This window comes from Anoplophora glabripennis, unplaced genomic scaffold (assembly GCF_000390285.2).
Source record: "Anoplophora glabripennis isolate ALB-LARVAE unplaced genomic scaffold, Agla_2.0 scaffold469, whole genome shotgun sequence".
In the NCBI taxonomy this organism is placed as follows: domain Eukaryota; kingdom Metazoa; phylum Arthropoda; class Insecta; order Coleoptera; family Cerambycidae; genus Anoplophora; species Anoplophora glabripennis.
Window position 1 is genome coordinate 300,756 of NW_019416551.1, and position 24,728 is coordinate 325,483.

General features: G+C 31.9%; 3 protein-coding genes across 3 annotated transcripts in view; 1 reads left to right on the forward strand and 2 right to left on the reverse strand.

Annotated features, from left to right (window-relative positions):
- LOC108910047 (chromosome transmission fidelity protein 18 homolog) overlaps window positions 1–24,728 on the reverse strand; it is a 272,160-nt gene that overhangs the window by 154,184 nt on the left and 93,248 nt on the right. The gene's annotated exons all lie outside the window — the stretch shown is intronic.
- On the reverse strand, window positions 4,018–4,898 carry LOC108910051 (protein PELPK1-like). Its single transcript, XM_018714548.1, has 2 exons — window positions 4,784–4,898; window positions 4,018–4,607 (listed from the first exon to the last, which is right to left on the reverse strand). The coding sequence occupies exons 1-2, from the start codon at window positions 4,827–4,829 to the stop codon at window positions 4,096–4,098; spliced, it is 558 nt and encodes a 185-aa protein (XP_018570064.1). The 5' UTR covers window positions 4,830–4,898; the 3' UTR covers window positions 4,018–4,095.
- Window positions 18,500–19,904, forward strand: LOC111691694 (protein PELPK1-like). Its single transcript, XM_023454919.1, has 2 exons — window positions 18,500–18,612; window positions 18,745–19,904. Exons 1-2 carry the CDS (start codon window positions 18,567–18,569, stop codon window positions 19,749–19,751), a joined length of 1,053 nt encoding a protein of 350 aa, XP_023310687.1. The 5' UTR covers window positions 18,500–18,566; the 3' UTR covers window positions 19,752–19,904.

Consider the following 24,728-nt stretch of genomic DNA (forward strand, 5'->3'; position numbering starts at 1 on the left):
TTTTATATCTCAAAACCATGTTGTACGAGAATCACTAAATTTGGTACACAGGGGTTTTATGACATGTGGAATGTCACAGTGCTACGCTTTTTGGCGAGAAACCCCCTTAAGACACTTTTTCGTGGCCCCCCTTGTCTTTGGAACCAGAAAAAAAGTTTGATCGCAAATTTGATTTTTTTTTAATTATTAGTTAGCTAGAAAGCCATTGAATTTAGAAACTTTTTTGTCTTGATATTTGTTTCGAAAAACGCAATGTTTTTTAGGAAAATGGCGAATCACGATATGCATTCGATCACATTTTGACATTTTTCTCGAAACATTGCGTTTTACGAAAAAAGTATAAAGAGACAAAAAGTTTCTAAATTTAATGGCTTTCTAGTGGAATGATAATAATTTTTAAGAAATTTAAATATGTGAACAAATTTTTTTGGCTCCAAAGACAAGGGGGGCCACGAAAAATTGTCTTAAGGTGGTTCCCCGCCAAAAAACGTAGCATCACACGATTCCACATGTCATAAAACCCCTGTGTACCGAATTTAGTGATTCTCGTATAACAGGGTTCTGAGATATAAAAAAAAAGATTATTCTTAGGGGCGGACTTCAGGAGGCTGTAACTCCGAAAGAGGGGGTCACTTGGCAAAAATAAAAAATACGGGTCCCCTAAATTTGTCTTAAGAATCTGTGACCAAATTTTGTTGCATGAATTTCGGGACACCCTGTATGCTATATGGGTATTTCTAAGTATAACTCATAGATAATATATTTAAAGATATAGTAGACCCACAATATAAAATGAAAAAGATGTACCTATTCAATTAATAAAGCTGTAGACTGTACATAATTGAAACAATGTACAATATGTTTTGAACCGGCAGTGCATACTAAAGTCAATGCGAAATAAAGAGAAATAAGCTTTTATTTTAAAAGGAATTGTAAGAAATTATTTATTTTTTAATAATACATAGTACGATTAATAAATATACACCTTTATTACTGAAAACATGAAAACTATTAGGTACTATAAAATGTCAAACAACATTCTTTACAGAACTATAAAGAATTTGTATTCTCAGGAGATAAGCTAAGCATTAGGCTTACTATCTGATTATGTGGGTTGGAAGTGGTCTATTTTGGTTGGCAAGAACTTCCTCGGCTTCAGCCTCAGACGGAATTGGCGCGGGTAAGGGTCTGGTATCAATTTCTGGTGAAATTGGAAGAGGAAGTGGTCTGAGCTCACCACCTGGATTAGGGATAGGAAGAGGCCTTCCCACTTCTGGTACTTCTGGAACGGCGACTTCGGTGAGTTGGTCAATAAGGGCGGTCATGTACTCAAAGCAGGCATCGCATGGGTTTAGGCTGATAAGTATCGGCGGGATCACTTCCTCGTTCTCCGAAACTGGTTCAAGTTCGAAATCTGGATTAATCTCAGGGGCGAATTCTGGAAAAGTTGGTACGGGACGTGGCCTGGATACCTCCTCCTCCAATGTATCACCAACGAAGATAGGGTAGTTGCTTAACTCTATATCCGGCCTGGCGGATGAGAGGCCTAATACCAAATAAATTAATCAATAAAATGCAACAGGTATTCCAGTAAAACTTCTATTTGTTGCCCAAGCAGTTCTTTTAAGTTAACTATATACAGTGCTTTTAAGTTAACTATATACAGTGCTTTGTAAGTCACTGGCTGGCATACTATTTCTATACCAGTTCTTCCATTTAAATAAAAGATTTCAAGTTTCATAAATCCACTTCAAGCTTCTTCTGAATTATTTGAATTTAAACTGTATCTCGAAAATCAGTGGCTTTAGAACTTAGATTCATAAAAAATGTTTGATTTAATACTATTAAAATATATCCTGCAATTATTATTATATGAATTTACAGGACTCTGTATAATATTTTAGACTGCGCACATAAATATTTTAATACAAAATATGCAGTATATTACATTTTACACCATCTACTTACCAACGGCTAGCACCAAGGCAATCACAGAAACTGTGAATCTCCTCATTGTGTTATTCTTGTCTTTTGGACTGAAAAATACGGAATGACAATGTCTTTTGTGATTGTACTTATATAGTTCTCTAGCTAATGATTTGTCAATAAATCTCGTGTGATTAGAGCATACTGATTAATGAATGGAAGTTGTAAAAGTTTTATGATGGTAGTACAATATACCGGTAACATCAAATATATTTTTAGAGTTGGAATTAAGAAAACGACGTAGTAAAATAGAGAGTAAAGCATATTATACACATCAAGTTGTATTAAGAAAATAACCAAATTAATATCGCACAGAAATCATACACCATTTTTATGACACACTTAATTATAAAATTAAAAGGTATGTGTTATAGGTCTAGAAATGTCAATTGTGAGTTTTAACTTCTTATCACATATTCAATAAATATATTTCATGATCCATTATCCTCAACTTTTATTCTAAAGTAAGTTGAAATGAATCTTCCAATAAGCCACAGTCAAAGTATTTGTTTTACCTGACTTCCAGGTGACCTTAGAAAGCTAAGCTATCCCCGAATTCAGGTTCAGCGATCCCAAAAGCATTGTACCTACTGGTCAAAATTCAACACATGCCTCAGTTTTTGAATTCATGAACATGAAACTTCGTGAAGCTTACTCAGCCAAAATCACATATTTCTCCCCTCTTTATCTCTGAAACTATTCATAGGATCACTTTGGGCCCATGACAACTTTTGATCAGAAAGTCAAAAACTATAACATACTGCAATTTCAGCAGAATCGACTGGGACCCATTTTCGATTCATTTTCAGCAGGCTTCTTTGTCCATGACAAATTAAATTGCAAATATTCGCACATAGGAATGTGATTTTTTTTTTAATTTATTTGATTTTGCCCTACACCTTTGCAGTGTAGTAAAAAATACGAAAACTAATAATAAAACATCTTTCTTAAAAAGAAATATTGAAAGAGTTATTCGTAAACTAGTAGGTAGGTATTGCTGCTAATATGCGAATAGTGGTTTCCATGTTTTCACGGTCCGCGTTGATATTTAAACTACGATGGGTTTTCGAGTTGTTATACTGTGACCTATGTACCTGGTCACCATTAGTTACAGAATTCCTTTCACATCCTTAGCCTCAGCTAGGCAACTTTGACCTGACTTTGTCGTTCTCGGGTTAGGTTATGTGCGGGCGGAACCGTTATCGAACCCGTAGGCCTGCCCTGGTGTTCAATTCGGTACTTATTTGTTCGGAACCGCTCCTTAGATAATGGTGATCAGTTGATACATTCCGTAGTGGCAACTGTAACTGGTCGCATCCAATACTTCCAAATGTTTCATCGTTCTCCACTGCCGGTATCTACAGCGGCGACTGCAAATGTTTCGCCCTGACTGAGCATTAAGTCAAGGTATTTATTTTTGTAGATTCCCATTTTAATTTAACTAATTTTTAACTAATAATTACGTTTAAAATGGCCCGTCAATATAGTAACAACGAAATAATGAGCATAATGGTAACGTATGAAAATGCTAATGAAAACTAGACATATTTTATGTATGCATCAACATTTGTAAGTAGAGGCAGAATTATTGGTGGGGTAAGCACTTCCAAAAAAAGTTTTTCCTATCATCGTGGTAAGTCAGTAGGTATTTAAAAAAAAATCTATTTGCAGAAAACAACGCTACCAATCGAATTTTCAGACATCGATTTATTTACTCTTTAAATATCCTTTCCAAGTTTACAAACATCCTGTACAGTTTTTAGTGAGGAGCAGTAGCGATATCAACCATAGTCTATTAAGTTAGTTTATACATTATGTATGTACAATGATTAAAAAAATCGACAATTGACAATTAATTACTGAAAATCAAGTAATTTTGTGAAACGTTGACATTGGTAATCAACTGACCAATATTTAAAAACTAATAGGTAGCAATAACCTTGCGTATTGTCGGTTGCTTATTTCCCAATCTAGTCTGATTGTGAGAGCTGCCTCGTAGAGAGGTAAAGAGGTACAAATGCAACAATTAAATATTATTTGCAAACTCAACTTTTATTAAAATCTAAATTACTTGCATTTTTTCCTTACAACCTTATTTACAACATAAAATTACTGTTGGATGATCAACGGGAGGGGAATTGGTACGACTCCAACTTCTGGAGCTACTGGAATTGGCAAAGGTCTGATTCCGACTTCTGGAGCTACTGGGATGGGGATAGGATTAATCTCGACTTCTGGAGCTACTGGAATAGGGAGTGGCCTCATATCTTCTGGCACGGTTTCGGGAAGTGGCCTTCCTATTTCTGGTACTTCTGGTTCCAGTTCAACTTCTGGCAATTCTGGATGTACTGGGACCTCTGGAACAGCGACATTTGTAAGTTGGTCAATAAGGGCGGTCATGTACTCGAAACAGGCATCGCATGGGTTCAGGCTGCCGAGTTTCGGGGGAGCTATTTCCTCGTTCTCTGGAACTGGTTCAAGTTCGAACTCTGGATCAATCTCAGGGGTGAATTCTGGAAAAGTTGGTACGGGACGTGGCCTGGATACCTCCTCTTCCAGTATATCACCAACGAAGATAGGGTAGTTGCTTAACTCTATATCCGGCCTGGCGGATGAGAGGCCTATAACCGAAAAAATTAATAAATAAAATCTGATTGATATTTGCATTTGATTTTTGACTTGTAAAAGGGTACTTTTAGCTGTTTTACATTTAATATATAATATAGTATATAGAAGGTACAATAGTTTTTACACATAAAATATTTATAAAATATCGTATTCTATACCGTCTACTTACCTACGGCTAGCACCAAGGCAATCACAGAAACTGCGAATCTCCTCATTTTTTTTATTCTCGTTTTTAATATTGGTAAATACGGAATGAAAATTTGATAATAGAATTGGGCTTATATAGTACCTTCTCAAATAAATTATCAATAATTGCAATATAATTAAAGATTAATGAATTGGATGAAAAAGTTGTAAAAGTTTTATAGTAACACTAAAACACAAGTAATGACGTTTAGAATAAGTTAAGATTATCATAAGATATAGATGTTGCGGAGATATCGAAGATATTAAACCATAATAAGAAGCCATAAAAGTAAATTAAAGTAACTGATTCAGTATTCGATTCTACACCCAAAACTTGAAAAAATAGAGTTAATAATTCCAAAATTAATGAAAATATCTGTTATGAACCACTTTTCTGCAAGATTAATTGGCACAAAAAAACTCCTACATTATTTGTTACTGTATTTTTACTTTAGTAGTACAAATAATTCGATATTTCGCTCAAAAAAAAAGTAGGAATAATTAAAAGGAATAATTAAAAGGAATAATTAAAAACGTTTTAAAAACTGAGTTTTAAAAATGTTTCCGTTGAATTTTTTCAGGGCACAATATTTAACTTTAATTTATACAGAATGTGATTAAAATGTTAAAGGAGGATTCTTTCAAAAAAATATTGTTAAACATGAGCCTGGACAAACTTCATTTTTGAAAAACAACGTGCTAAGATTTACAAAATATATTTAATGTTTTTCAATTACTAAAAACGGCCATAGTCCCTCAAATTTTGCAATGATTTTCAACTTTTGTCACGTTTTTCTCGATAAATTCTCTGTACCTCTGTCCGGTAATCCGGTTTGAATTTCTGTCATATGAAATAAGGTCTCTACAATTTGGTAAATTTATATTACAATTTCTCAATGGACGTCTCCACCAGGACATTTCGAAGGGGCATTTTTTCTAAATTAACAGTTTAACTAGTTTAAACAGGTTACAACTTTTTAATTGTCCGATACTGGCATCTTTCTTATTTTAAGACATACAAAAATGGTTAAATGAACAAATATGTGCAGAATTTTATGCCAATCACGGATTCATTTTAAAATTTATAAAATTCCGAATTGTTCTGAAGATATTCGAAAGAAATCTATTTTATGTCTTCCTTTTAGTCTTGTTTTTAAAAATTTTAGGACAAAACTGTGTAGTCTGATATTAAATGATATGAGGAATTGTTTTTTGAACGTGAAAAACGAACTAAAAACACTTAAATGACATGACAAACACTAATCATTCGAGTATTTATTCGAATAAAGAAATTAATAATATTAGTCATCATTTTAATGATTTTATTTAAGTAAAAGCTCAAAATTACCTCCATTTTCACGAACACAGGCGCGGCATCTTTTTAGTAACAAAAATGTAATTTGTTCGAAATTTGTTTTGCTTGGATCTTTCTTCTAACTGCTCATCTAACTGCTCACGTGTATTAATTTGTTCACGGTATATCAGCCGTTTAACAGTACCACACAAAAAGAAATCCAGTGGGTTGAGGTATGGTGTTTTAAGTTCGTTTTTAAAGTTTAACTAAAAAAAAAAATAAGAGAGAAGTAATTTGTAGAAAATTGGAAGACGAATCCGAAAATATCATGATTGTTACCGTAAAGCATTGGCGTACTAACTTTATTTAGAAAAATATGCCACCTATATCTCCGCCACTTGAGCATCTAAAATTTCGAAAAAGGCCTCAGATTTTGAACAATGTTTACATAAATACCTGTGCCCGATTTCAAATTATTTCACTTACTAATTTTTAAATTATTTAAAAAGGAATAAAAATATTTTTTGAAGTTTAACATCTTGTATCTTTTTAACGAAGTGTCCTAGATAAAAACTTTATACGAAAGATTCCCCTTAAAATTCAAAGAATACGAGGTTTCATTTTTAAATCACCCTGTATTTCTACACTATGTTAAGGAAGGACATATATTTTTAAATCTCTCACAAAAATGATTTTTTTTTAAATATTTTGATAACGAAGAGGAACTTCCTGAGAGTATTATGGACAAAATAATAATTAACTACTTCTTCTGGAATTGCTTCATTTGGCAGCTGTAGTATGAAAGTTTGCAAATAAAAAATTATTTCCTCCAAATAATACTTTGTCCAATTTAGAAGAAATTTGATTTGCTCATACTGCATACTTTTTAGGTACAATTGCATTTACAAAATTATGAACATACTTAAAAATTACATTACCATAAATAACAAAATGAATATCTTATTCAAATATCGGAATTTACTTGTACTGTAATGTTTAACTTTAAATTTGCATGCAAAAATATTCTAGCGTTGAGAAAGATACAATAAAGCTGTGGTCAATTTTTAAAAGGTAGAAAAGTAGTATCTGAAGTTACTCCAACCTCAAGAAATACATATTCTTGGAGATGTAATCTTCTCAAAAATATTTTTCCTTCGTTTTTGACTTTGCACGATGCCTACAATTAAGTCTCACAATTCTGTCGATATACTAATGAAATAAGACGCGTTTAAACACATTTACTTTGCAAAACAAAATCGGAAGAAACACATTTGTTATGTTACAAATAACAAAAGTGGCATTCAAGATTTATTCCCGATAATAAAGAAAAATAACGAGACGTGTAAATGGATGGAAGCCAAATATTTAGGTCTTTTAAATGACCCAAAGTGACCGTCCGAATATCACCGTCTGCTAAAGATCCGCCCCTTACTGTGGGCCCAATAGAAACCGGAAGGAAACATCCATCCTTCTCCTTCTTCCATATCGACCCTTCCGGTTCACAACTGCTGAGAACGTTAAGCAATAACACAATCCGGACACTTTCAAGAAATAACTTGATCATTTAGTACAGACAAAGTGTCAGTGTAACGAAAGTATTGTTGAAGTTACACAAAAAAAAACAATTTTTTTCATGCGCCCTCATTACACAGAAAATACGTTTTTAAAATACCGACAATTTATTCAATATTCATGCCAACCGCCATGAATACAACAACGTTCATTAAAATATTAATTAAAGGCACTTAGAAGAAAAACGCTGTTCCTGAAAATAACAAATTTTTCACTCGTCAACGTTTTATTGTCCTTTCTGTTCCAGAAATAATGATCGTAGAGATCGTGAAAACTTACTTCATTTTTCTAATGGATGTATAAATATGCCCACGCAAAATGTCTCACCACAGAAGTGTTCATATTAAATAGTAACACTAAATATATGAGCTAAGAAAATACCTAAAAGTAAAGAAATGGGAATCATTGATTACAATTTTATACCAAAGGTCAATTTTTGGAAACTCTTTTTTTAAATTCATCGGATTAGTTTGCTTTTTACTCGTTGCGTCAATGGCTTGTATATCTGTGAATTGGAACACCATGAATAAATATTTACCTTTCACGTAGGCAACAGTTCTGAAAATGTACGTGTCAATGAACGAATTTAAGAAAACATTTAAATCTTCGTATATATATATATATATGTATAACATTGAACATACAATGTGTCCCGTTTTTCAGGTTAACACCTCTGGAAATGTGAGAAACTGTGGACTTTCCACAAGCCAATTTTTTTACAAATAGTACCCTGAAAGGAGGTTATATTCTACTAATAATTTTATTGATCTCACAAAAGCCTGGCTTACTACGATTTATTAAAAGGGTAATTTTTCCAGAAAGTGGTATTAGGCATTTTTTTATTAACAAGATAATATTACCAGGCTATTCGACACCCATCAAAATAACCATATACCAAATTTGAACGACAAATGTCTATTATAGAGCGTTTTGTTATGTGGCGCCAAACTTCGAAAAATCAGAACTAAAAATTGTAATAAGCAGGTCAAAGATTGCCATGAAAGTGAAAACAAGTACCAATCGGACAAAGAAAAAATACAGACACTATAAATTTAACACTTTTAATTGCAGCCACCCTAAAAATAATAATAATTAACGTACAAAAAATTTAGATAATGAATTATAAATACTGTTGAACAAAAAATTGCAAAACAAACTAAATTAAATTTTAGTTTTCTCGAACTATGGACTTTTGGGGTTTTATAAAACAAAAAGTTTATAAAAACAGACCAAGGAATTTGGATTACCTAACGAATTGCATAAGACAAGCTTGTGCAGAGATTACTCTTCAACAGCTAGGTAGGTATGTAAATTATTTTTAAATTTAAGAAGAGGATTGGAAAAATGTGTGTTCGAGTAGAAGGAGGTTTGGTGGAGAAAACTAAAATTTAATTTAGATTAACGTTTTGCAATTTGTTTGTTTAACAACTTAGTATTTATAATTCATTATATTTTTTGTAAGTTATGATTTTTATAATTAATTAATAATAATTAATTAATATAATTAAAAGTTTTAAATTTATAGTGCTTGTATTTTTTCTTTGTCCGATTGGTATTTGTTTTCACTTACATGACAATCTTTGACCTGCTTATTATAATTTTTAGTTGTCTGATTTTTCGAAGTTTGGCACCACATAAAAAACACTCAATAAACATTTGTCGTTCAAATTTGGTATTTTGATGGATGTGATATTATCCTGGTGATATTATCTTTTTGATAAAAAAATGCCTAATACTACTTTCTGGAAAAACGACCCTTTTAAAAAATCGTAGTAGGCCAGGATTTTGTCACATCAATAAAATGATTAGTAGAATATAACGTCCCTTCAGGGTACTATTTGTAAACAAATTGGCTTGTGGAAGGTCCACAGCCTTCTCACATTTCCAGAGGTGCTAACCTGAAAAACGGGACACACTATATAATTTTGTTTACATCGGGAAATTATACTAGTACTTAAAATACACATTTAAAATACACCTTGTAAACAAAAAAATGAAGAAAAAACTAAGATTTAAATGTATGAGTATATTTATGATATTTTTCCTCATACGAAATCAGATATCTATTAAAGTACTGGGTTATGTTAAGATTAATATTCAGTCTTTATTACTGGTAATTTCAAAATTCGGCATTAAAGAAAATGGCAGGGCTGTCTTTAAAAAAGTGATACGTCATTGGTAAGATTATTTTTTTCAAAATATCTACTTATTTTACTATAAAAAATGCTCGAGGTTTTCGTGTGAATGTAATTATAACTGCATTTAAAAGAAATTTTAAAAGTGTGCCACTATCTAACACCGAAACGATACGATTTAGACCATCAATCTTTGTTTATCGAAGCAAGCTTTAAATTAAGGAATTAATTAATGTATTAAAAATTGCAATAATGTCCCTCCCATCTGAAAAAGCCAAGGAAAATAAACCCTATAATAAACGGACACCCTATATAANAAAAATTAAATATTTAAAAAATATATAAAACAAACAAGTCGTACACGAATAAGTTTTCGCTTAATATTTATTATGAAGTGACAACTGCTGTCATTGGAAATTAGTCCAAGATAATATTTTTGTCACAAATTAAGGCTCTTGTTAAGTTATGATTCGAGAAAGTGACGATTCAGACTTAGAAAATACTTAGCAAGTAGGGTGCTTAGCCATAATTCCCGAAGAAGCTATTTACAGCGTGGTGTAATAGGTCTATGGATGTAACAAGTAAAATTTTGAAAATATCACAGAAAAAGTGCTAGCCTATTTTGTTTCAAGAAATTAACCCTTAAGTCTCAAGGAAGCTTATAGGCTGAATATTGTATCTTCAAAGCCACAATACTTTTGCTTTATGTAAAAATATTTTTACATAAAGCTGTTGATATTTTATAATATGCTACGTTATTTGCTTTTCTTAAGAGGAAAAATATTGGACATAAAAATGGAAAAATCAAGAATCTTTTAGAAGATTTTAACTAATTTTTCTGATGAAGTCCATTTAAATACAAAAGCAGGAATGATATTTGAAATAGCAGGGGTGAGCAGAAGGGAAGAACTATATAATATGAAAATAAATAACATTAAAGATAAAAGCTGCGTTTATAATAGTAAATATTCCCAACACTAAAGCGCATATATCCATGAACGTTTACGATAACAAATCAAGGAAACGAGACAGTTAAGTATTTGGAATGTTATAAAAAATATTTAGCACTACGACCAAAACAGGCAGATAGTTGACTTATTCTTGGCAAAACAGTATTTAAAATTGTCGGATCTCTCAACTTATACCGGACATGCATTCCGAAAGAGTTCTACCACTATTCTGGCAACCCAAGGAATAGAAATTTTAGGCTTTAAAAGGCACGGTGGGTGGCGTTCGTGCTCTGTAGCTGAGGGATATATATATATATAAAATAATAATCATTTTTCAAGATTTTACATGTAAATTTACAAAGATATTCTACGGTGACAGAAAGTGATATCGCAACCGAGAGTGTTACTACAAAATGTTCAGCAACTTCATCAAAAGAGAACGTTGATTTAAACCCGAATTCTATTAAATCCAATAAATTTTAATAAATAATTGTTCAAATTGTAATTTTCATTTTGTCTTTAATAAAAATTGATTTTTAAAATTCTACATTTATTGGACTATTTACCGCTTCCTGATCGGTATAAGTAATCATGTATCGATCGCTAATTAGTAAACATCACTTCAAATGTATCAACAAATTCAATAAAGCTATCAAATTACCTCAGCATACAAATATTAATTTAAAGTGTGATACTCCTAAAATTTCTTTTAAATGCAGTTATTTATTAATGTTTTTAATAAATATGTTTTATTCCACTTTTTTATTTTGTCAGACATTTTTTGAAAGAAACATCCGCCACCCTCCTTGTCTGACACTGGTAAAACTAAAAAATCATTAACGCGTCTAAGCATCATTACATTTTCAACGATAGAAAATTGTCGTTTGATTGAGAAAAAATATATTTTTAATGAAAACTTTAACAGCTCGTGTATCACAACATAAAAAATTTTCTAATATGGTACCTTCAAACGGCAAACTATAATTATTTTTTTGGTAATCTGGCCGTCTTTGAAGTTTTAATAAAATCCAACCATTATGTACATTCAAAATAAAAGTAATATTATATTCTTATATTTTATATGTATAGAAATAAAAATAATGATGATTTACCTATCTGAACCTACTTGACTTCATGTTCCAAGAACTATAATGTATAACATTATGTTCAGTCGACTGAGTGTAGTAGTAGATTTTAAGAATTACTAATTTCAGTACATTCCTTCCCCCCACTCTCCAATAGTTGTGCACATTCTTGTGAAACTATTACAATAAAAATTAATTTATTACAAGTTTCTTTAATTCAGCACTACTAACAAACCCCTGACAAATCCTCCAATTAAAAGGTTTTCTTATTTAAAGCAGTAGCATATTCCATAAAATTATTATTCTAAAAACACTTGTTTTAATTGTTAAAATAAAAAATAAAATAAACATAACTTCAATTTAAAAATAAATATTGGATGAAGAAAGTTGTATTATCCATGTACTACTTAATGCATTTATATTCAAATTCTCAAATCAACAAGTCTTCAGAGATATTATAGAAAATGTATTTTTTTTAAATTTTCAAACCTTGCAGGAACAGTTCCTCGCAGTTCCTCATAGGAACTTTTTGTCTTATTTTGACCATCGTAATTGATATCTTAAATTTGATAAATTAATCCTCAAACACCCTACACACGTTTCTAATTTTACGGTTTCCTATAGAGTGAAAATAGATTTTCATGTACAAATATAAATTGTAGTTCACTTTTCCTTAAAAAAAAAAAGAATAATAATAGTAGCAACAATAATCGCTTAATTAATTAAAAATCGGATATCGAATATCCACTCAAAAAATTAGTCCCATACGTATGCTGATTACTAAAGTTATTAAAACATATATACCTACGTAGTAGTCGCTTCAAATGGTATTAAAAAAATTAAAAAGTAGGCACTAAATTACGTTTTCCTACTACATGGAACTGGGACTAAATCTAATAGAAACCATATTACATTTACATAAAAATTAAAATAACTTATGTCTGTTATTTAACGTTCATTGAAAAACAGCAAACTTTCATTGAACTAAAACCTTGTAGAATTGTAACTGAATTTTCAATACACGGTTTATTCGCGTGTTTGTATCATAAACTACATACGATTCAAATATTTTATTGGAGTATTATTATAAACATATAAAGTATATCATAAAATATTATTTTAATTTTATTATTTTCATTTATATATTTTCCAAGATCATATCAACTGTTTATGACCAAGTCTGAAGTAAATACCAACAATTAAGTAGTAAAAAGTATCAGCATCAAGATATCGATAATTCTATTGAACACGGGAATAAGTACCTAAAAGTATCTTTCTATTGGAATAAATATTTTTAAACATCGCAAAACATAAATGATCCGCATGATGCACAAAAAAATAGTAAAATAGGTATCCACCAAGAGACTAAAGTTCCTACATCTTTTAATCCCAGTGAGAAATTGAACAATCACCCAGGGAGACTAAAACGTATTTTCTTATTGAAATATGCAGGATGTTCCAGGGAATAAGGCCAATCCCATAACTAGTCCAGAATGGACGGACGTAATTTCTTTTATTTCAATTTCAACAAATGAAAAACGGACTTGTTATGATCCGTTATCCCCTTTTTCGTAGGTACGCCGTGCACCGTTTCAAATTAAATTTCTGTGAGATTATTTTATTTTTCATTTACTGCATAGTTTTGAGTAATGTATTATTAGATGTTAACCTAAAAAATATTTATACGTTGGCCTAAATTTTCATTGATTTATGTGGTAGATCCGTCAAGTCGTTAGTTGTGAAGAAATCATCCAATATTATTACGGAAGCACAGTCGTTAGGGTGATTCATAATTCTCTTTTTACTTTTAATTTGTTGTTAAGATATTTGATCTGACAAAATGTAAATATCTGTACAAAGCCCCGTGAAATTTGAATGTGCAACTAGAAAACAATTAAATATAAATTTAGAAAGATATTGCCGAAAATAAGAATTTAATTAACAGCCCCACAAAAAAAAAGTGGCAGGTCCGAAAAACAAGACCATGGTATCCATATGGTTTTGAGGTCGCTGAATCCGAATCCGGTGTCCGTTTGACACGATTAGCTCTGGTTTAAGGTCAGTTCAAGGTCAAATGTAAAAAATCAATTGTCAATAACCTAAACCTATGTATCTATTTTTCAACCTATGTATCGTTTTTGGAGTTGACGAATCCGAATTCGGTGTCCGTTTGACGCGATTAGCTCTGGTTTAAGATCAGTTCAAGGTCAAATGTATTAAAATCAATTGTCAACAAACTAAACCTATGTATCTATGCGTTTTTGGGGTCGCCGAATCCGAATCCGATGTCCGTTTGACGCGATTAGCTCTGATTCAAGGTCAAATGTAGAAAATCAATAGTCAACAAACTAAACCTACGTATCTACACGTTTTTGCAGTCGCCGAATCCGAATCCGGTGTCCGTTTGACTCGATCAGATCTGGTTTAACTTCAGTTCAAGGTCAAATGTACAGAATCAATTGCCAACAAAGTAAATCTACATATCTATAAGTTTTTGGGATCGCCGAATCCGAATCTGATGTCCGTTTGACTCAATCAGATCTGGGATGAGGTCAGTTCAAGGTTAAATGTGGAGAATCAATTGAAAACAAAGTAAACTTAATATCTATACGTTTTGGGCGGGTCGTTGAATCCGAATCTGATGTCAGTTTGAAGCAATCAAGTCTATTAAATACTTTCTAATAGAAATAGATCAATCAACATACGAAAGATACTTATATAAATATTTTGGTTTTAAACCTAAGTGAAAAATATGATTGGGTTTGAGCAGAGAAAAAGGTTTCACCAAGATATTAAAGAAGGGAGAAATTTGGGTGGCAATGAAACTATCACTGATATTGCTAATGATACTAGTGATGACGAATATATTCCATATCACGTTGTGAAAAAGACAGGAACAATATCACAAAAAAAAGTAAATGATGTTCGGGATTTGGCCCTGGCAGAGAATGGAGCAGAGTTCGTAATATGATGACAAAAAAAATACTAAGCAAGCCGGAAAAGTGAAAGCTTTTTTACTATGAGCAAAGAAATAAGGAATATTTTTCTAACGATGAAGAATTTTCCTTGGGTTACTACAATGATATTGTTGGATAAATCACTTCAAACGTGGATGTTATAAACCTAACGTACATTGAAACAAGAGTGCCATATTTTGAGGATAATCTTACATAGGATCAAATACGAACAACATAAATGGCTTTACATTTGACCTTGAACTGACCTTAAACCAGACCTAATCGCGTCAAACGGACACCGGATTCGGATTCAGCGACCGCAAAAACGTATAGATATCATGGTCTTGCCTTTCGAACCTGCCACTTTTTTTTTGTGGGGCTGTGTTATGAATCAAGTGATGATATAATGTCATAGTTTTGTTGTTTATAGCTTAAATATTCGATAAAATACCGGGTGTTTCATGAAGTTCTTCCGGCACTAATAGAGGGTAATGCTCATTTAGGTGAGCAGTGACAATTCGGGAAATATGAGGTGGAGCTCCATAATATTGCAAGTACCTACATTCTTAATCGTCTTGCCAGAGGTACATCTTCAAGCAATCGCGGGAGTTCATCCTCTAAAAATTGTAGATACTTTGGTCCATTAAGACGACCTTCGATAATAAATGGCCCTATAAATTGATCGTATAACATTCCACATCACACATTAACGCTAAATCTACGTTGAAAATTACTTTCTACGGTGGCATGAGAGTTGACGTCCGACCATTGATGCATGTTATGGATGTTGTTGTTACCGTCTCTGGTAAATTGTGACTCATCCATAAATAAGATGTAGAGATACAAATTCCTATTATTATTCAACCACTGACAAAATTCTACCCGCCTAGGGAAATCTTCTGGCTCCAGATGTTGAACTAGCTGTAGATGGTATGGATACAACAGATTCTTGTTTAATGTTCTCCATATGTAATATAAGGACCCTGTATAACGTCTATTTTTATTTTTCAGTATAAAGACATATCTAATATAACATATAATGTAACATCAGCATTCCTGTCGCATCATCTTATTCCAGAAATGCTGATACATATAATTTATTCCTATTTAAAGCCGATAGATCTTATGTACAGTACAGTATAGNAACATTCCACACCACACATTAACGCTAAATCTACGTTGAAAATTACTTTCTACGGTGGCATGAGGGTTGACGTCCGACCATTGATGCATGTTATGGGTGTTGTTGATACCGTCTCTGGTAAATTGTGACTCATCCGTAAATAAGATGTAGCGATACAAATTCCTATTATTATTCAACCACTGACAAAATTCTACCCGCCTAGGGAAATCTTCTGGCTCCAGATGTTGAACACGCTGTAGATGGTATGGATACAACAGATTCTTGTTTAATGTTCTCCATACCCTGGTATTGGGAATCACTAAAGGCGTGGATATCCGTCGTGTACTAACACCGGGATTACGCTCGGCCATAGCAAGGATATTCTCTTCTTCTACAACACTCTGCTGACTTACCCGTTCGTAGTGAATGCGAACACTTGGAAGTGAACCAGTTTCTCTGAGTGCATGAAAAGTTGTGGTAAACGTTTTCGGGGATGGAATGCGACGATTTGGGAAACGCCGTTGATATTCCAGTGAAGCTAGAGTAGCATTTCCATCGCAATTACCCAAAACAAACACCATATCGGCATACTCAGCAGTCGTAAACTTAAAAGGCATTGTTCGCGAATTTGCAAAATTGAATCTTCACACTAAACTGCAAGCTTGTCAAAACTGACAGTAACCTAGATAACATTTTACCTTGCAAATGTCGTCAGAGCACACTTGACCAATGCGTAGCGCGCCGAGACGTAATGCAACAAATTTGATTATTACTTTTTACATTTAAATGTCAAATTCATGTAGCTCAAAAAGTAAAGCAAATCGGGCACATGTTTATATAAACTTTTTTTCTAGAAATAACCCAAGGAACATCATCTATTAGTGCTGGGAGAACTTCATGAAACACCCGGTATATAGACGAAAATTTTGGAAAGGTTTGGAAAACTAAACCAATTTTTATGTAAAGAAAAAACGACTACTAACTTAACTCATAGAAGACATTGGAGATGTAATTTTTATCATAAATATTTGATGTTAGTGGATGCATCTTACAATTAACAATTGTTTCATGGCACGCTCTCCAAATTTACGAAACGGATCGTACTTTAAACATGATTTTTTTAATTTGTTGATAATTTGGTTTGTGAAATATCAAAAAAATATAACATGTATATTTTTAGATTTGTAAATAAATTACAATACCTACTATCTAATACATGTAAATATATGACGTTAATAAAAAATAAGTACTGGTGAAATTAACTTCGGGGGACCTAAAAGTTGAATAAATGAATGAACCTCTGAAATGTTTAAAAAAATAAAGGTTCCCTTTCATCAAAAAAATGGTTTCTTCGTCCGCACCTTTTTAAATCGATGCTCAATTGTTTTTCTAAATATGCATTTTGTCCCGTTTAAATATTTTAAGAGCAAATGAGTAAACTGCAAAAAAAATAAATTATGGATCTCCCCGTACATTAATAATTTAGAACATGTTTTCACACTATAAAAATTAAATGCCAAATAAGGTTAAAATAATCAAGAGAGACGACATGGTGCAGATAATAGATTTGTTGCTTGGTTAACTTAACACGTAACAGAAATATATTTGTTTACAATTTTTTTAGTTTAATGTAATTTATTTAACTAGGCAACATTAGTTTTATTTAAAATCAGGAAAAATTGAGTGAAACGTAGACAACTAAAATCATTTCTTTTTCTGGTAGAAACAATTCTATAAATCATTCTTTGATTTCATTCTTCAAAATCGTTTAAATCAAAGAAATCTATTCTCCGCAAATAATTAACCAAATAAACGTGTTAAATGGGAAAATTTTAAAGATCTCATAAAATTAAAATGTAAATCAATTAATGGTATAAAAATGCCTTTACAGTTTGTTTATTAATTCTTCTTAAATATTACAGTACCGAAAATTTTTAGATTTATTTCAAAATTGCTTACCAATATATGAGTTTAATTAGGTATATTAAATGTATGCTGAAAACTATCTGAATATCTACTTCCANTTACAGTACCGAAAATTTTTAGATTTATTTCAAAATTGCTTACCAATATATGAGTTTAATTAGGTATATTACATGTATGCTGAAAACTATCTGAATATCTACTTCCATCAAGAATTTTTCATTACATATAGATTTTGTAAATATACTGAGATTTTTTTTATTCAAGTTTCTTTTTAGTAAAGGTATTCCGATTTTTTCTTTGAACAGACTTTTTAATTTTGTGTTAAATTTGTTTAATATTATTCATAAACAATATATTTTTTATATTTATTAAACATACTTTAACATATTGCAAAATGTGATATTTCATTATTTGATTTCAATTTATTTTCAAAGTAATCTTAATTTACTATAATATAAATTATTTTGATTCATAAATAAGTATTTCTTTTTATTTAAGATACTTATTAGGCAGTTTCTAGAACTGATAAAACAGCAGTAAATAAATTGTATTATTAGTGCTATAAATTCCTGAACCTATCCCTAGCTTATAGTTTTGACCAATCTTGATTGAGCTCATATATCGCAATGTGAAACGTAGTTGATTTTTTATTATTTGATCTATGTATAAAAAGCAAATCGTTAAAACAATTCTTCAGTGTACTCCGATTCATTAAAGGGAGAACATGGCTAAACTCATTATTCTAGTTATAGCTTTGGCTTTAGCGCCAAGTAAGTTCTATTTCTTATATTTCAATCAATATAGAAATAGTATTGATAATTATTACTTGTGTATACTTGTTAAATAATTTATACATTATATATGTATATAGAACAACACCTAATATTTATTTAACTTTTTAGGCATTCCTGCCTTCAGAATTGCTGCATCGCAAGATGAAGGAGAGGAACCTGTTTTCTCAGTTTTACCGGGTGTTTTGGAAGACGAAACTCCATCCATCGGAAATCAACCATCCTTCCCAGAAATACCAGAAGTAGAAGACGAAGATGCTGATATTGGAAACCAACCTTCCTTCCCAGAGGTACCAGAAGTAGAAGACGAAGATAGCGACATTGGCAATCAGCCTTCCTTCCCAGAAGTGCCTGAAGTAGAAGATGAAGACGGAGACATTGGAAACCAACCATCTTTCCCAGAAGTACCAGAAGTAGAAGATGAAGACGGAGATATTGGAAACCAACCATCCTTCCCAGAAGTCCCAGAAGTAGAAGATGAAGATAGTGACATTGGCAACCAACCATCCTTCCCAGAAGTCCCAGAAGTAGAAGATGAAGATAGTGACATTGGCAACCAACCATCCTTCCCAGAAGTACCAGAAGTAGAAGATGAAGATAGTGATATTGGCAATCAACCTTCCTTCCCAGAAGTACCAGAAGTAGAAGATGAAGATGGTGACATTGGCAACCAACCATCATTCCCAGAAGTACCAGAAGTTGAAGATGAAGACGGCGACATCGGTAATCAACCATCCTTCCCCGAAGTACCAGAAGTAGAAGACGAAGACGGTGACATCGGTAATCAACCATCTTTCCCCGAAGTACCAGAAGTAGAAGATGAAGATGGCGACATCGGCAATCAACCATCCTTCCCAGAAGTACCAGAAGTAGAAGATGAAGAAGATGGCAGCATTGGCAATCAACCATCCTTCCCAGTAGTACCAGAACTTCCAGAAGTACCAGAAGTAGAAGATGAAGATGGCGGCATTGGCAATCAACCATCCTTCCCAGTAGTACCAGAACTTCCAGAAGTACCAGAAGTAGAAGATGAAGAAGTTCAAGAAAATCCATGCAACGCCTGCTTCGAATACATGAACAGTTTGATCGAACAACTTAACAATCAGATTATCTTTTAAAGATTATCTCTCTTTGTCATATGATGTACGAGGAACATATATATTTTTCCAATAAATTTAATTGAATAATTCAAAAACTTTCTTAGATACATAATAATGAAACATTCATGTTCTCTGTAGTAACTTCCCATATACAATATATTGATAAATGGAGTTGTTTCTTATTCTTCTATAAAACATCCGTACATATTCACCATAATTAAAATTTTACTGCAATTCAAAATTCTAACTGTGGTTGACTTCAAACAATATTCGACTCATTTTCAAAATAAAATGATATTCAATTTTCAATTATTGTTTAAGTATAAATTTTAAATTAAATGAATATGTTAAAATTTAAGTAAAATTTTTTAATAATTACCTATGAATAGGCAAAAATTATTAAAAAAATCAAAAAGAAATGAAAAATAAATTTTCTATGCGAAATTAATAATAGTCCTAAACATTTGGAACACCTGTTAGAAGAACAATTGACATTACTGACATTATTAAGATAATTAATTCAGTTACTTTCCTCTTAATGATTATCAAAATCTTATTATGGATGTAGTCCTTAAATTTAGGTCACATGCAATCACTTTAATTCGAAAGCATTTTAAAAATTAAAAATATAATAGGGACGTTTTGTCTAGGGAAGTCAGGTTAACACATACAGTTAACTGATAGCATAGTATTATCAATAGTATCTTATTGTGACGTAATTTTTTGACGTGCGATATTAGACAGTCTTCAAAATTTACAATATTCTTGCCTTAGCCTTTATAAAAAATTGTAATATTTACCTAACAACTATGATATGCATAATCAGATAACTCGCCAGACAACTGCTCATATTCCTTATCATTCGGTGACATTCCAGCTTAGTTTTCCCCTACATGTCGGTAAATACTTTCAACTCTGCTTAAATATATTAGGGAAGCATTAAAGCTCGCAATTTTATTATTATTATATTACTTTTTATAGGTTCCTATTTGGTAAAAGTTTTATTATCTCCACGAGTTCATTCAGAAGCAGAAATTAGGAGGATCCTTTTTACAAGTACCTATAGAATCGAGTCATCTCCTTAAAGGGATAAAACAAGTTCATATAAACATATGTTCGTTCTCCACAAAAACAACAAATGATACTTTAAGGATGGAAACTGATGCATTTCTGGTTGCCTAAATTATACCGAAAAATGGTAGAAAACAGCCCTTTTTATATTCCAATATATATTTTTAAAGCAATGGAAGAAAGTAGTAAAATTTCATATCACATTTGGCAAAGTATAAATGAAGAAAGTAAAGCAAAAATTAATTGGGATAGGTAAATAATTCGTGAGAAATTAATTTCTAAATATGAAGNTTATTAAGATAATTAATTCAGTTACTTTCCTCTTAATGATTATCAAAATCTTATTATGGATGTAGTCCTTAAATTTAGGTCACATGCAATCACTTTAATTCGAAAGCATTTTAAAAATTAAAAATATAATAGGGACGTTTTGTCTAGGGAAGTCAGGTTAACACATACAGTTAACTGATAGCATAGTATTATCAATAGTATCTTATTGTGACGTAATTTTTTGACGTGCGATATTAGACAGTCTTCAAAATTTACAATATTCTTGCCTTAGCCTTTATAAAAAATTGTAATATTTACCTAACAACTATGATATGCATAATCAGATAACTCGCCAGACAACTGCTCATATTCTTATCATTCGGTGACATTCCAGCTTAGTTTTCCCCTACATGTCGGTAAATACTTTCAACTCTGCTTAAAGATATTAGGGAAGCATTAAAGCTCGCAATTTTATTATTATTATATTACTTTTTATAGGTTCTTATTTGGTAAAAATTTTATTATCTCCACGAGTCATCTCCTTAAAGGGATAAAACAAGTTCATATAAACATATGTTCGTTCCCCACAAAAACAACAAATGATACTTTAAGCCTTTACTCTTTTCGGAACATCAAATTGAATATTTTACTTATATATATTCATATACCACTAAACGGACCTAGAATCAAACAGGCGACATGGTGTATAAAATAGAACAGGGCTCTACCATGGAGGGTTACAAACGTCACTTAAATATTAAATTAAATAGTCACAAATTAGACCCAGGTTTTGAAAATCGACTTGGTGCATAAAATAGAGTAAGGCTTTACCAAAACGGTTGTCGAAAATTCAGTAAATTGTTATACATCAGAATAGTTATTTATGCACCAAGGGAGATACAGAGATGATTATTATGCCCGCAGACAACATGTTTCTAGCAAAAGTAAATATAGGAGAATGTCATCAATTAGAGGCTTAGTTGAAGCAAATATCGAAATATTCCAAAAAAAAATCTAAGATATTGACAAGGAAGGATATTTTGAAATTTATTAGAGAAGCATACTCATACATATCTTTTGGAAAAGATAATATAGGAAATAATTGGCTATATTATTGCATGTGCTTAATAGGTTTTTATTATTGTATTGGAGGATTAAGAAGAGATGAGTTGATAAAGCTCTCGATAAATGATATAGATGACAAAGGAATCGTTGTTGTAGTAAAAAATTAACGATACAAAAACTGTAGTACCAAAATATTTTACTATTGTGGAAGAAAACGAAATGCGGGCTCACCAATTGTATGGACAGTATATATTTTTCTGATATATCGGAAAGGACGCATACCGTCCAGGATTGCAAAATATCTCAGCTACGCAGATGCTAAAATGTACAAATTTTTTCATGGCTTTTTCTGCATTTGACCTTCAAATAACCTTGAACCTGACGTGATAGAGGTTAACTGACCCTCTCATCGTAATCAGCGACCCCAAAAACCCCTAGTAGCCTATACCGATTACGGTGTTCCCGCTTAGATCAAATGTTGACCTGTGTTATCAGGGAAAATGCAACATTTATTCGATGGCAAAGAAAATTTAGGTAGTTCGTCTGGTGTTATTGTTAAAGGTTCCTTCTCAAATTGTACTTTCGTTTTTAAAGACGGTTGTAAATGATTTTTGTTATTAATTTAAAATTCTTTATTGTTATACATATATCAAATATTAATGTTAATAAACTTTGTACTTTGATGTTGTTGATATGATGTTTTCCTATTCCGTTTCCTAGTAATTAACAAGCTATATCGCCTACGTGAAAATTAAAAATATTATTCAAGAATTCTGTATTCATATTGGTCGAGTATGTTATACATATTGTGAAGTAAGTCCGAGAAGTTGGTATATACCTTCCAATATTTTGAATGACGTAGACTATCACTGATAGCCATAGCGATGGTGATAGTGATAATGAAATAGTGTAATAATAACACAGCCACACAAAAAAGAAACGTTGTCTGTACTTTTTATGCGACATATGTAATCTGTAGTATTTTTGCCTCCTGATCATGAATCCGGTGTCAGAATTGAGCTATCACATCACAGGAATTTCCTAACCTCAAAAATCAGATAATAAATAGCAAAAATTCATGAAAAAGTGCTAGGAAAAATACAATTTTTTTTCTATATTCAAATGTTCATTTATATAGTTAAGACCCCGCCCAACGTGAATCCGCGGTCAGAATTAATGGTTCTTTTTCTAACCTCAAAAAAACGGGTCAATTAAGGTCAGATATCACGAATTTTCAAACAGATTCGCTTCAAATTTGGTATACGGGGGTCTGGGTCGCTGATCACGGATCCGAGGTCAATTTTGCAAAATTCAAGATGGCGGATGTAAGATGGTCGACCAAATTTTCAAAAAATAACAGAATCGCAGCAAATTTGGTATACGGAGGTTTTCGGGGTCGCTGACTACGGATTCTAGGTCAATTTTGCAAAATTCAAGATGACGGATCCAAAATGGCCAAAATTTAGTATACAGGGGTTTTCGGGGTAGCTGACTACGTATTCGAGGTCAAAATTGCGAAATTCATTTTGTAATATTATACTTTATAACCTGAGTACCAAATCATGTGTTAATCTACTTTTTTTCGGCTATATCTTGTTATATTTTCTGTAAAAGATCTATTCACGGGTTGAATTTTGTAAATCTGATCTCGGAGTCGTGATCAGTGACCTCAAAAACTCCTTACATCAAATTTGGCGCGAATGCGCTATTTTTTGAAAATTTGGTCAGCCGCCATCTTAAATTTTGCAAAATTGACCTCGAATTCGTGATCAGCGACCCCGAAAACCCCTTTATACCAAATTTGATGCGAATCTGTTATTTTTTGAAAATTTGGTCATCCATCTTGGATCCGCCATCTTGAATTGAATGACAGGGACCCCGAAAACCCCCGTATATCAAATTTGGAGCGAATCTGTTATTGTTTCGTGATATCTGACCTTAATTGACCCGTTTTTCTTTGAGGTTAGAAAAAGAACCATTAATTCTGGCCGCGGATTCACGTTGGACAGGGTCTTAACTATATAAATGAACATTTGAATATAAAAAAAATTGAGTTTTCCTAGTCATTTTTCATGAATTTTTGCTATTTTTTACCTGCTTTTTGAGGTTAGGAAATTCCTGTGATGTGATAGCCCAATTCTGACACCTGATTCGTGATCAGGAGGCAAAAATACTACAGATAACATATGTCGCATGAAAAGTACAGACAACTTTTCTTTTTTGTGTGGCTATGTAATTATTATAATGGTAATGATGGATGATAATAATTGATAATAATAATACACAGTAATAATCAGCATTTATTCGATATATTTAAATAACAAAACGGTAAAATTCAACCTTATATGTAAATTGTAATACATCGTAAAATTATTCGTATTGAGCGCATAAGTTACAGATATCATAAAGTAGATCCACGTTGTTGGTTTGTATTTTCAAACATTTTAAATGCATTCTTCTGTTACAAAAGATGCATTTTACAATATTCTTTTCATTTAAAGATAGGTGATGCAAACAAAAAAGTAAATTTGACATACAGTCTGAATTGGTAATAACAATTCTTTGTAAATCAGTCTTCCATGTTCCAAT

Coding starts and splice junctions, on each gene's coding strand:
- LOC108910051 (XM_018714548.1), bottom strand. CDS start 4,829: ATGAGGAGATTCGCAGTTTCTGTGATTGCCTTGGTGCTAGCCGTAG. Junction 4,608..4,783: donor TGCCTTGGTGCTAGCCGTAG/GTAAGTAGACGG, acceptor TTTCGGTTATAG/GCCTCTCATCCGCCAGGCCG.
- LOC111691694 (XM_023454919.1), top strand. CDS start 18,567: ATGGCTAAACTCATTATTCTAGTTATAGCTTTGGCTTTAGCGCCAA. Junction 18,613..18,744: donor AGCTTTGGCTTTAGCGCCAA/GTAAGTTCTATT, acceptor TTAACTTTTTAG/GCATTCCTGCCTTCAGAATT.